We start from the raw sequence: 13532 nt of genomic DNA on the forward strand, positions 1-13532 counted from the left end.
CGAATTAGAGAGCTGCCAATTCGGGGCTTATGCAGGTTCGGCGTATACCAGATTCGGGTTCGGAGCGTTTGTGTGTATAATGGCTGAGTCATCCTCGTCATAGGCAGGGTCCAAGGCACCCAGGCAGCAACCCGGAGATCCGGAGATCGGCGCCTGAATCCGCCTTAATCTGCCTTAATTGCCTGGCCACCGAATGATTTGCAGGGACCCATACAGACGCAGTCCCAACAATTCCACGCGTTTGAGATCCATTGGGGTGATTTTCTCCCCAAGATAGAAATATTGGGCCTCCGTTGAATAGGACGACGGATTTCGGCCTATTTCCAGACCCTTCTAGGCAGGTCCGAGTGTGGATTTCGCGGAGGGATCCGATCTGGTGGCTCATTCCCTCTGCGTTTCATTCGCCCTCACCGTGTCTGAGCTATCATCCTCAACTAGATCCCTGAACTGATATCAGCCCGGGGTGAATATTTTTGTTTTACTTTAGTTCGCTGGGTCGATAACTGATTTGCGCCCACAATTCAACCAATCAATTAGCAGTCACAGTCGGAGAAGGCCCCTCTCCCCTCGTGGCCGATGGCTTCCTTCCAGATCCTCTCGGATTTGCACCTGGAGAACCCCACGGGGTACAACCTCTTCGACGTAGTGGCGCAGGCGCCCTACCTGGCACTACTGGGAGACATTGGCAACGTCCGGGACGACGGGTTTTTCGCCTTCCTAGAGGCCCAGCTGCCCAAGTTCCAGATCGTCTTCTTGCTTCTCGGGAACCACGAACCCTACTACTCCAGCTGGCCGGCGGTCCGGGAGAAGCTACAGAAGTTCTCGGATTCCGTCCACCACCGCCGCGCGCAGGCCTCCTCCGGACCGTCGAAACTCGGCCAATTCGTCTTCCTCGACCGCACCCGCTATGATATTTCCCAGGAGCTCACCGTCCTCGGCTGCACGCTGTTCTCGCGCATCTGTCCCACCCAGGAGGAGCAGGTCAGTTTCGGACTGAACGATTTCTACGACATCCAGGACTGGACGGTCGACGACCACTGCGCGGCCCACGAGGTCGATCGCGCCTGGCTCAACGACCAGGTCTCTCGTATCGCGCAGGAAGATCCTCACCGCAAGATCGTGGTCTTCACCCATCAGAGTCCGACGATCGCTGCGGAGGCCGTCGACCCGCAACACGCCAACAGTCCCATCACGTCTGCGTTTGCGACCGACCTCCGGGGAGAACCGTGTTGGGAGAAGCCTCAAGTGCGACTGTGGGCGTTTGGGCACACCCACTTCAACTGCGATTTTACTGAGAGTCGGACGGGGAAACGGGTGGTCACGAATCAACGGGGGTATTATTTTGCGCAGTCTGCAGGGTTTGATGCGAAAAAGGCGATTCGAGTCTAAGGGAGAAAAGGGAACGGGGCGTTTTCGGTGTCAAGCTTTTTGTTCTTTTTATTTTCAAAGTCCTTCCGTGATAACCCCATGAGTGTTAGATATGCAGACGAATAGAATCAACCTATCTCAAAGTTCTCGTTGTGAGTCGGGTAGTGGAAGAGTGGAAGGGAAACGGAGGAGGGGACGGGCGGGAGTCGGGGACATATCCGCGTTCAACCGACGCCGAGGTCCCTTTCTGCTTGCCACCCTTGTGATTGTCAGTCCCCGAACAACCTCCTCCTTCTTTCCTCTCCTTCTCCTCTTTTTCTCCTCTTTCTCCCCCCCTCTTTTCCCCAGGATCAGTGATTTTCTCCCTCTTTATTCCGCTTCGACCAGTCAGGTTTTACTACACCACTCCTCTTCATCGCCATGGCCTCCATTACCCGTGCCCTGCGGCCTTTGTCCCGCACTGCCACCTCGACCTCTCTCCGCTCGGCTGCGAGACAGCCGATGCCGTACCGACTTGCCCAGAGGTATGTGAAATTCGGTGTTCGGAGTTGATGGTTCGGCATTCCGATGTCTGTCGGACCAGGTCCGGATCGACCTTGATGGTTTTGTTACTTTCGGAGGTCGTGGGCTAATAGTCTTGACCGAACAGCACCCATGCCTTCTCGACCACTTCCCGCCGGCGGGAGGTCGACCTGTCCCACCTGACGCCGACTCCGATCACCCTGCTCTCCGAGACCGAGTCTCTCATGTCCGACTCCGTGTCCAAGTTTGCCTCCGAGCAGATCGGCCCCAAGGTCCGGGATATGGATGAGGCCGAGGCCATGGACCCCGCCATCGTCGAGCAACTCTTCGAGCAGGGCCTGATGAGTATCGAGATTCCCGAGGAGTTCGGCGGTGCCGGCATGAACTTCACCTCGGCGATCGTGGCGATCGAGGAGCTGGCGCGGGTCGATCCCAGCGTCAGCGTGATGGTCGACGTGCACAACACGCTGGTCAACACGTCCATCATGAAGTACGGCGACGCGCAGGCGCACCGCACGTGGCTGCCCAAGCTGGCGACGGGCACCGTCGGCTCCTTCTGTCTGTCGGAGCCCGCCTCCGGCACCGACGCCTTCGCGCTGCAGACCAAGGCCGAGAAGACGGCCGACGGCTACAAGCTGAACGGATCCAAGATGTGGATCACCAACTCCATGGAGGCCGGCTTCTTCATCGTCTTCGCCAACCTCGACCCCAGCAAGGGCTACAAGGGCATCTCGGCCTTCATCGTCGAGAAGGACACCCCGGGCTTCTCCATCGCCAAGAAGGAGAAGAAGCTGGGCATCCGTGCCAGCAGCACCTGCGTGCTCAACTTCGACGACGTCGTCATCCCCAAGAGCAACCTGCTCGGCCAGGAGGGCCAGGGCTACAAGTACGCCATCAGCATCCTGAACGAGGGCCGCATCGGTATCGCCGCCCAGATGACCGGTCTGGCGCTGGGCGCCTGGGAGAACGCCGCCCGCTACGTCTGGAACGACCGCCGCCAGTTCGGCACCCTCGTCGGTGAGTTCCAGGGCATGCAGCACCAGATCGCCCAGGGCTACACCGAGATCGCCGCCGCCCGCGCCCTCGTCTACAACGCCGCCCGCAAGAAGGAGGCCGGCCAGGACTTCGTCGCCGACGCCGCCATGGCCAAGCTGTACGCTTCCCAGGTCGCCGGCCGTGTCGCCGGCTCTGCCGTCGAGTGGATGGGCGGCATGGGCTTCGTCCGCGAGGGCATCGCCGAGAAGATGTTCCGCGACAGCAAGATCGGCGCCATCTACGAGGGTACCAGCAACATCCAGCTGCAGACCATCGCCAAGCTTCTGCAGAAGCAGTACACTCAGTAAAAGGAGAATAAACCAAACTGAAATAAATAATCAAGAAAAAAAAATATTCAAAGAATATAACATAACTGAGCATTCCATTAAGCGATGGATAAATGAATCTATCTCATTATCCTAATTCCCCAGCTGCCGTCACACCGTTACATCACCGTACATATGGAATTCCATTCCACCAGACAGAGTCGTTCAACTATTGCAGTGGATCCACGCTTTGACCTTCAATGTCATGAACTGGGCACTATATGCGATATACAATATGTGCGGGGAAATACGGGCTGGGGTTTCTTTCATGATTAAGAGCTCTTTTCTTTTCTTTTCTTATTTTTCCTTTTGTGTTTATGTACGTATGTATGATAGTCGAGCGTTTTAGTCTATAGACTTGGAATGATTGAATCAGATCTTTGGTTATATATATATATGAGGTATCTTTAGGCATTTCCGCATTCTATGGTAGAATTCATATTGAACCACACATAAATAGATTAACAATATTAGACTCCAGGACTCGAGTCAATTTTTTGCGCCTTATTATCCACCCACATAGTAGATACTATATCTATATTGATTGAATACTGTGTAATAAATCGCAAAAAGTCTATGTATATCCCTCAACATGCATGCGTATATAACATCCAGTGTAATACCACACACCACACATCAATAGATCCTCTCGCAACCCTTCTATTAGAATTATCATTATCGATTAATCAATACCAGTATAGTAGGTAAGTAAATATTATGTCTTTCTTTTTGTCTCTCCGCTGCGCACCGACAATGCTCCAGTAGGCGGGTAAATAAACAACATCCATCCATCCATCCATCCAAAAGTTAAGCGTACACAATGTGGCAGTCATGCCGATTAATTAGTAGTAGTAGTAATAGTAGTAGTAATGGTCGTAATACTGGGCCTCTAGGTGTATGTATGTGTATCCGTTCGGCTCGTCAGACTCGGTGTCTTTCTTGAAGACGTTAATTTGAGCTGCGTTTGAGAGGCTGCTCGAGATCGATCGGTCGATTGCCGTTCTGGCTTGCTTTTCTCTTTCGATCCTAGATGTAGCAGGGAACAGTTAGGGAATATCTTTTAGGATAGGGGCTATCCTTTGGAAGGTTCGGAAAAGGCATACTAACTGCGTCGATCACTCGGTCGCGTGGTCAGACCGGTTGGAAGCACCTTTGGAGGCTCGTTCAGTCTACTGGTTGCTGTGTGGCCGGGCGTCAGCCGACCGCCTCGACCACCCCATACGACAGTCAGGGGTGGTGAGTCCAGTCGTAGCTGTAGTCGGGTCTCGGGGGATTATGGGGATGATGATGCGGGTGGTGGTGAATGTTTTGGTGAGGATGATGTTGGTGTGGCTGCACGGGGTGCTGGTAGGGCTGCGCTGTCGGCAGAACAGGGTAGCCTCCGCCGTCCCGGTCCGGAGGAGCAGACTGGACTGGTATCGGCTGCTGGGGGTGCATGTAAGACATCGATGGATCCTCGCTGTGGCCGTGACTCGCGCTGCCTGGTTGATAGATCGGGGGATAGCCCTGGAACGCAGGGGCCGGGGGCTGACTGCTGCCGGACACGTTGAACCCGACGTGCGGCGGTGCTGCGACGGACATGGCACTCGGCGGTTGCAACGCACCCTCGAAGGCATACGGCTCCACGCGATGCGAGTAGTCCGTCTCTGAGGATCCGCAGGCGGACGGAGACCGTGTCGAACTACAACATTGCCAGTCAGGAGCGGTTGAGACCCGGCCGGGGGTGGAGGAAACTGACGGTGCTCTAGAGACGGGGTTCACCCCGAGAGCCTCGGGGAATTGAGATGACGGAATCATCGACCCAGAAGGACCAGCGTACGACCCTTCGGCTACTCCATGGAACAAAAAAGTTAGTCATTTGTCAATTTTAACTGGTGTGGCAGGACAGCCTTGTGTGCAACAAGGCAGTGCCCCAAAACCGCGTCAGCGGACTCACCCATGTTTGGATAGCCTGGTCCGCTGTTTGTCATCGCCAGTTGGTGTCGTAAGGATCGATTTTCCGTCTCCAGCAGAGCATTCCTTCGTACCATGTCGTCAAATTGTTCTCCCTTGATCCGAAGCTCCCTGACCTGGTGTTCTAGGTCCTCGATATGCTCTTTCGTCCGCTGACGGATGGTCCTCTGAGCCTCCCGGTCGTTGGCTCGTTTTCTCTCCAATTGCTCGGCCGACAACGATGTCACTTTGCGGGTCCCTGCACGGGATTCCCTTTTTTTGGGCGGCGTGGTGTCTGATCTGGGACTCATCGTGGCATCAAAGGGAATGAAGCCGCAGGATGAAATTTGGGGGCAAAAGAGTGGCCTTGAGGAGGTAACAAGCATAGACATGGGTAAAATGCGATGCATCCCAAAAGTGTGTCGCGAATGAGTTGCTTTTCAATATGTGACTACGGGCGTTCCATGTGCGTGGGTCGCACTAAGGCAGAACTTCTTGCCCTGAGCATGAACGAACGGTTTGAGCAAAGCCCCCCCCTAGTGAAGCGATGGATGTGGAGTGACGAGGCCCAGCGGAGAAGTAGCGTCCAAGCGAGATCAAGAAACGCCAATTTTTTTTTTGCTAGACTCCGCCAGGGAGGGGATGGGGGGCAGAAAGGTACCACAGCAGAGCTCAGCTTTGGTCGGGATTACGGAGTAGACATGCAAAGCTCCAAAAAATCAGTCGGTCTCCAGATCGGTACCGAGTTACAGCGTCGAGTCCCGGGCGGAGTAACCACCAGCTGTCACCATATCCTTGTAGATAACGATGGCTTTCAAGGTTAAACCGAAACGCCAATGGGCACAGCCGGCAGGAAAGAGACCCTGTTGGAAGGGGGTGGTGGGCACGTAACTTGATGGGCTTATGGTCACTTTCGGGCGTAGCGCCTTTTCCCCAAGGCCCCATTAATATGGGTCTCTCTACGCCATGCACATCGTTCAATCCTCCCAGCCTACAGAGGCGCGGTAATTCGCGACGGAGTGGGGGAGGGGAGAGGGCCCAACAAACCGATGTCCTATGGCGGCAGTGCCGGGGTATGGAAACTCGATCATGTGGGCACTGCGGCAGAGTAGATGCACTATCGTGGAGCCTGGTCGCCCTGTCACTCATCGTTCCTCGTCTTTTCGTTTTTTCTATTTTTGTGGGGGGCGCCTCGTCGTCCGGTTCCCACGGACCAGGGTACGACCAGGTAGGACCCGGCAAGCTTCTGTTGAGGGATATAAAAAATGGAAGCCATCCGGTGGATCCATCCTAACTCCAGGCCACATGGTAGTGTCAGTTGAGATCCCCTGAAAGTAAGTTTGAACAAAAATATTCTGAGATTGGGTCGAGTAAATCGATCAGTTTTGTTGGTTGTTGTTGTTGTAGTTGTTGTTGTTATAGGCATGTAAACACACTAGATCTATTATCCGCAATTCAGGTCCGTGGAGTCAGTCGCCCTCTTTAGGGATTATGAATCTGATTGAAATTGTCCGAAACTGGTTTACTTTTTCTTGCCTGTCCTGCCCATTCTCTTTTCTTTGACCAAGAAAAGGAAGTAGAAGCGCAGCAGGTGGAATCACGGTCTAATTGAAAACACGGGTCAGCCGAAAAGGAGGCTAAGGATACGAGTTCTAGCATGCCTCGAGTGCGTCCCACTAGTGTGAACGGAGTGGGAATCTCGTCCATAAGCCTGCCACGAGGCTTCTTCCCTCTCCTTAGCGATCGATCCAGGGTCTGATTTGGAATCAGTGATCCAGAGATCGACCGCTCTTGGCGGCCGCTAGAGGGACATTGGACAAGTGCCTCTCCGGTCTTGAGGATTGGGCAAATCATACAGTTCCAAGCTCTTAACCTCTATGAGCTAAGCCCATGGAGATCTTTACTAGGGAGAGCTGGCAATATCCGACCGTGCTCCGAGAAAAGTCCATCGCAGTAAGTTTTCTTGGAGGCTATTTTGCGTTCCAGTCTGGAAGGAGGTAAGTCGTCAACACATGGAAACCATGGGTGGTATCCGGTAATCGCCACGAGGGGAGGATGGTAGATCGACTCCACTCACTATGGAAAGCCTCTTCGGTTATCGACCAAACCACAATAAGCGGGAGAGGCCGGTGGGTCCAAAGGAGTTTGTCCCGATCCAGTTGGTTCTTTTGGTCGTGGAATTTTGGTTGACCCAGTGATCTATACCACCTGTTTTCTTTTTTGTTTTTTTATTTTACCCTTTCACTTTCCTTTTCCCCTTTCCCTGATTATATCTGTATTTCGCCCCTGTGGAAAACATATCATGACTGGCGGAATGGGCCGGAGGAAATGGCTGGAAGGGGAACAGAAACGAAAAGGTAGGAACGAATACATAACAAAATCGAAGCGTCAGAGCGAATAAGTGGGAGGGATTTGGGCGTACGTAAACAACGGACTGTTAGCCGATGCATGACGTACACCTTTCAACGATTGAGTGAGCATTGGTTCCAGGAATGGTTCAAGACGGAGACACGAAGCCATTCCGCTTTCCCTTTTCCTGTCTGTATGGATGGAGTCCCGTAAATTCAAGTGCCGAATAAGGCACCGAACCGCTGAAGTGGAGATCAGCTCACAGCCTACCAGTTCGTGTGTTCAGCTTATGGATGAAGTTTCCGCTGTCAACGTTTTGGGTAATGAGGAAGCAAAAGCATTGTGTTTCACTTTCCACTGTAGTCTCCAAAACAGCGCTCCACCGGGCTAGAGTACCCCACAGGAACGTGCAGTATTCGCTCGAAGGAGCCCTAAGGAGAACACGACTACACACTGTAGTAGGCTGCTGTTCTCCTTTTCTATACGATATTTGAGTTGGACTAGGGTTTGATGGTGGAGCCCAGGCTACACAACATCCACCGAGGAACGGTCGTGGCGGAAGGAGTATTCTTCTGTCCTTTCTTGGACTGGCCACAACAGAATCAGTTCTACTGTCGTTTAGAATCAGTATCTCCAAGACAGCAACAGGACTATACAACCATCATCGCAGATCCACTGACTAGTTATCCGAGAGGAATCCTCCTGATGCAACCAAATTGGGGTTGCAACACCACGGCTGGTTACCACCTAATCTGAATTTAGGCATGGTGTCCGAGACTGGAGAAGTCTAACTCTCGACCTCAACACGGAGATTTTTCTAATGGTAGAAGCAAGTAGCGAAGGATGATCCAATGGTGCCGGCGGATGAGGACTCTTTGAGGGGAAAACAATCTAAGTTAATATAGGGAAGTGATTCATTAGGAAGGGCTAGCCTCCGATCGTTGGATCGGTATTTGAAAGATTGACTGGCTTTGATCTTAGTGGCTTGGAAAGACCCGTGTGCCCCTGCTTTTTGCCTGAACTGGAGCAAGGTAAGCCGTAGTTCAGCACGGTAACAGATCAACAGTTGCTAGCTCATCCAATGAGCTAGCAGAAATAACCAAGCAAGGAGGTGCTGAAACCGTGGACGTAACCAACCTAACTGATGGAGAGGAAGGGACCGAGTATGGATACTGGATGAAGAGAGAAAGTGGAGACGGAGCAGATCTGATTCCGATGGACCCAAATCTCCCAATCTGGCGACTACTGCCTGACCCAGTAAAGCGCCTGCATATGTCTGCATTATTAGTAATCGTCTTTAATCCAACCTTCCCTCTGAGAGATCTCAACACACGAGCATGAATCAAAGGATCAACGTCAATGCTGCAGTGACCTTCCTGGGTATAATATGAGTGTCTTCTTCGAGCAGACTACTATGTCGATATGTATCGGAGATTACTCACGAATAACCAGTATCCGGGGGCGAGATTTTTCAATGACTCACCCATTCAAGAGGGATTAGTCTATGTTATACATTCCATGAGTTGTATACCCCCAGGGCCTTTCTGTGCTGGCTTACCCAGTACTATCGAGAACTCCCTCGGCCAGGAAGTCAATTGTTTTGTGAAAACCTGCTCCCGCTTGGGCGTGTCCGAGGCATACGGTCACAGCAATAAGACTGAAGACTGTAACGTCTTTGGAAACGAATGAACGTGAGCATGACACACACTTGTAGAATACTCGCTGTAGTCAGGCTATAGAAACAAAGGGGTATGTGGTGGTTTGACGAAGCATGAGATGACATAGCGCATCTAGAGCAGCTATTTCATCTATCTGTGTAGGTGTTTATAGGGTTGTGCTGTCTCCAAGCAATAAAAAGTATCTGCAGCTCCGATATCGCTGGACTTGGCTTAGCATCTTGCGCTTGAGTACGATACAGCTGCGCGGTGGTGCCGTGAGCAGTAGACCGATTGACTGCATCAAGTCATTTCGCAGCTGACGGGTGTATGAATACATGTCGATGCTGAACTCATATACTATCATCCACAAGGTTAGATAGAGAGTGATATGTACTGCTGAGGAATGTACTTCACGAGTTGGTCAGTGTATGAGGCCATGAGCAGATGTCAAACAGAAACCGGATATTGTGGAGATGAATCGGCCGAGGTTAAAGTCACGTGCAGCACATGGATGACGATCAGCGGAGGCATCAGATCATCCATCATCCATCCTCAACCTCCTCCTCACCTCTCATCATCGAGTCTGATTTCCATAGGCTGCATACCATGTCTGAGTTCTTTGGCTATCCAGAGGTCCGCCAAGGTCCCTCCGTTCCCTATAAGAACGAGGACCAGGACCTGCCTGTGTTTCGCGGCACACCTTTGGCTATCGGGGCGACTCTGTAAGTCAATGCGCAAGCAATTCGAGTAGGGAAATTGGATAGTCACGAAGTCGCGTTCAATCATGGAGCCTAATCAAATTGTTTTTGCGTGCTCTAGGATCCACAATCTGAACTTCGTGCAGAGCTACTTCTGGCGCAATGCGGGCTTTGACATCATCCACAACATTCCTCATCTGCGGCAGTATACCCCCCGGTACGACCCGACCGTCGTGCCAATTACAGATGCCGACAGCACATCCCTTGCAGCTCTGCCGGCCCCAACCGAGAGAAGGAAGACCGATGCGAACTACTATACCTCCGCCGACTACCACGCGCTCTACCAGTCCGGCAAACTGACCCCACTTGCAGTTGTCGAGACACTTCTGCCTCTGGTCCGTCGCGATGCGAAGCCCCCCGGCAAACACTCGGTCGCCTTTCTCGAGTCGCAGGCGGAGAGGATCCGAGCGGCCGCGGAGGCGTCGGGAAAGCGATACAAGGATGGAAAGCCGTTAGGGCCGCTGGACGGGATCCCTGTTGCGATCAAGGATGAAGTGCACATCGAGGGATATCGGCGGACCCTCGGAAGCAAGCTGGACTTCAAGGGCGGCTTCGATGGCACGTCCTGGTGCGTGAAGAAATGGGAAGAGGCCGGTGCAATCGTGATTGGCAAGACTACCATGCATGAGCTTGGACTGGGTAAGTCAAGCACCTTTTCCGCAGATTGGGTGCGGGACAGCATCAACTGGACTGGATAGCTAGCTAACAGGTACCTAACCCCACAGACACCAACAACAACAACCCCAACTACGGCACGCCCAGAAACCCCAACAACACCGACTACTACTGCGGTGGCTCCTCCGGTGGATCCGGATACGCCGTAGGTGCCGGTCTGGTGCCCATTGCGCTGGGCGCCGACGGCGGCGGCTCGATTCGCATCCCCTCCTCCTTCTGCGGCATCTGGGGACTCAAGCCATCCCACAGCCGCGTCAGCGGCTCACCCTCGCAGTCCCTCGCGCCGACCGTCGGCGTTCTCGGTCCCATGGCAGCAAGCATCGACGACCTCGCCCTAGCCTACCGCATCATGGCCGCGCCCGCCCCCGAAGCCGAAGACCCCGCCTCCGCAGCCTTCCCGCACCCCCTCAGCACGCTCTCGTCCTCCTCCCCGCGACCCCAAAACAAAACCATCGGCATCGTCAAAGACTGGATCGACCGCGCCGAGCCCCCCGTCCGAGCCATCTTCGACCGAGCCCTCGACCTCTACCGCAAACAAGGCTACACCATCATCGACATCAGCATCCCCTACCTCCCCGAAGGCCAGCGCGCACACGTCCTCACCATCATGACGGAGATCGCCTCAGGGCTCTCCCCCTCCCAAATCAGCCAAATCACAGCCCCCAACAAGGTCCTCGTCTCCATGGGCATGTGGCAGATCACGGGCCAAGACTTCAACGCCTCCCAGCGCCTCCGCAGCCTCCTCATGGCCCACCTCGCCTACCTCTTCCGCACTCACCCCGGCCTCCTCATCCTCACCCCCAGCACCCCCATCCCAGGCTGGAAGATCGGCAGCCCCGCGGACCTCTCCCGCGGCCTCTCAGACGGCAAGTCCTCCGTCCGCAACATGGAGTACGTCTGGCTCGCCAACTTCACCGGCTGCCCCGCTATCAACTGCCCCGCCGGCTACGTCCGCCATGCTGACAGTGGCGCGCGCGTCCCTGTCGGCCTCATGGCTATGGGCGAGTGGGGTACCGAGGAGGACCTCTTCGCTTTCGCCCGTGACGGCCTGCCTATTCTGGATCTCCCTGAGAACCGCCCCTCTGCGGCTGATGCTTCTACTTCCGGCTTGCAGATTCCCAGCGGTGATAACTCCCTGTGGGAGGATGTCATCGGCAAGGCGGCTGAGAAGACGAACGAGTAGGTACTAACTTGCTGGAGCTGAGATAAGTATATACTTTCCCGACGGGAATGGGAGCATAATGTCAATCTAGTATAGTCCAGTAAAGAAATGACTTGGTCTGTTGTTTATATTTTTAGTGACTGCTTTCTCCACTTCTTCCTCATTCGTTCAATCACTACAATAATCGAACAGCATTCATTCTTCCCAAAATTCATATTCAGTGGATTAAACACATGCAGAACGTGATTCATAAACCTTGTCTTGTCATGTCCAGTCTATCAATACAGCTAGCTGCCCTGCAGCAGTCAACCAGAGAATGTAAGAACAATAGCAGTGTGCAACCCTAGCTAACAATGACTATGTATGTGTGTTATGTATGTTTGAGTGAAATCCCCCTCTCCCTCTATGGTGATACATGTATGCAAATGCGGTGAGGGTGAGAGTATCGATAGGGAGTTTTGGTTTGAATAGTGTGGTGCGTAAGAGAGGAAGGGCTTTTGAGTCCAGTCGGTAGAACAAAATAAACACACCCGGCCCGAGAATATGATCAGCGACTGAATCATGTGTCAAGGCATGTCTGTCGCCTCCCGTGGCAGTCACCTATAGCCAGATATTTTCTCCACGGTCCGGAATCCGAAAATTGCACCCCAGGCTGACCTGGTCCGCTTGCCCACGGAGCTCTCGCAGAATTCGGTCTCCTGGGGGCGGTCCATCCGTCATATCATCTTTGATGTGCATGATCCATACATGCAGACCAGAGAGGGGCGGATCTTCTGACTGCCAGGGAATCTCTGTCAAGTTGTCCGTCGATGGATCATTGCCACTGATTTCCAAGCTGTCCAGACCCATCCCACTCGATGGACGTCTGCTTGAACTTCTTGTGCGAGTTACTAGGTTCGCCGAGTGACCTTGCAGACTATGCTGTGCGTCACTCTTCGCTCGCTTGCCAAACGCCCGAGATCCCGCCACGTCGGGCGTGCTTGGTCGTTTACGTTTGTCTCCGGGGATCTGTTCTGGATTTCGGAGTGCGAAGACCCGGTGCGCTAACACGAGCAGTTCCTTGATCAGGTGCCGTGGACAAAGGTGCCCGTACAGCACGCAGTCCTCCGTGCCATCGTTGTAGGAACATTCGATGAAGATTGCGCGTAAATCAGAATTCACGATCTTGGGTGCGGCTGTGTACCATACATGCTTGTTGCGCGGGTTGAGTGACAGTGAATCAGGCTCGACGTCACCAAAGATTAAAATCTCCCGGCCCGTGGCATGATCGCGGATGAAGAATGCGGAGCTGTCGATCGTCGTATGCGTTTCCGTGCTAAATGATGGGGACATCCCAGACAGCGTCCTAGATCGACGTGTTAGCAATTGATCTCCCCGAGGGGATCTTAATGGTGGGAAGTCGCTCACCCTGCGTCTCCCATCTCACCGGGGACAGGCGCATAATTCACACGATTAGACTGGCTAGGATTAGTGGAATCCGGCGGGTGCCGCCTCATACACTTTCCATGGCTGATGCCTAGGCATTTTACGAGCAGCCCGTTGCAGGCCCGATAGTAGCCCAACTCATGCCCACGACCCATGCGGGGATTGCCACCTTCAATCAAACGCTGATAGGTGACGAGCCCGGCTCCTCCGTCTTCGTCGGAGAGGTTGGGCCAAATAACATCATTAAAAAGATGAGTTTTGATGGCGGCAATCACCGAGGGGAGTCCCGCCAAAGGCTTGGGCTCGCTTCCTGCCTCGAGAG

The 13532-nt window shown here is 53.5% G+C and overlaps 5 protein-coding genes across 5 annotated transcripts; 3 read left to right on the top strand and 2 right to left on the bottom strand.

Moving 5' to 3' along the window:
* Positions 1-236: 236 nt before the first annotated feature.
* P168DRAFT_287127 (Ser/Thr protein phosphatase superfamily) lies at positions 237-1516 on the top strand. Its single transcript, XM_024836508.1, has one exon. The coding sequence runs from the start codon at positions 577-579 to the stop codon at positions 1387-1389; it is 813 nt and encodes a 270-aa protein (XP_024697651.1). The 5' UTR covers positions 237-576; the 3' UTR covers positions 1390-1516.
* Positions 1517-1665: 149 nt separating this feature from the next.
* Positions 1666-3633, top strand: P168DRAFT_247603 (acyl-CoA dehydrogenase). The gene is made up of 2 exons (XM_024834087.1): positions 1666-1892; positions 2018-3633. Exons 1-2 carry the CDS (start codon positions 1789-1791, stop codon positions 3231-3233), a joined length of 1320 nt encoding a protein of 439 aa, XP_024697652.1. The 5' UTR covers positions 1666-1788; the 3' UTR covers positions 3234-3633.
* A 545-nt stretch (positions 3634-4178) lies between these two features.
* P168DRAFT_29972 (uncharacterized protein) lies at positions 4179-5724 on the bottom strand. The gene is made up of 3 exons (XM_024838361.1): positions 5188-5724; positions 4359-5080; positions 4179-4277 (listed from the first exon to the last, which is right to left on the bottom strand). Exons 1-2 carry the CDS (start codon positions 5591-5593, stop codon positions 4479-4481), a joined length of 1008 nt encoding a protein of 335 aa, XP_024697653.1. The 5' UTR covers positions 5594-5724; the 3' UTR covers positions 4179-4277; positions 4359-4478.
* A 4019-nt stretch (positions 5725-9743) lies between these two features.
* P168DRAFT_287131 (amidase) lies at positions 9744-12057 on the top strand. The gene is made up of 3 exons (XM_024836509.1): positions 9744-9912; positions 10010-10587; positions 10674-12057. Exons 1-3 carry the CDS (start codon positions 9797-9799, stop codon positions 11804-11806), a joined length of 1827 nt encoding a protein of 608 aa, XP_024697654.1. The 5' UTR covers positions 9744-9796; the 3' UTR covers positions 11807-12057.
* Positions 12023-13473, bottom strand: pdeA (3',5'-cyclic-nucleotide phosphodiesterase PDE1). The gene is made up of 2 exons (XM_024838471.1): positions 13193-13473; positions 12023-13130 (listed from the first exon to the last, which is right to left on the bottom strand). The coding sequence occupies exons 1-2, from the start codon at positions 13363-13365 to the stop codon at positions 12386-12388; spliced, it is 918 nt and encodes a 305-aa protein (XP_024697655.1). The 5' UTR covers positions 13366-13473; the 3' UTR covers positions 12023-12385.
* Between the last annotated feature and the right edge of the window lie 59 nt (positions 13474-13532).

The sequence above is a fragment of the Aspergillus campestris genome (assembly GCF_002847485.1).
Source record: "Aspergillus campestris IBT 28561 chromosome Unknown P168scaffold_1, whole genome shotgun sequence".
Classification (NCBI taxonomy): Eukaryota; Fungi; Ascomycota; class Eurotiomycetes; order Eurotiales; family Aspergillaceae; genus Aspergillus; species Aspergillus campestris.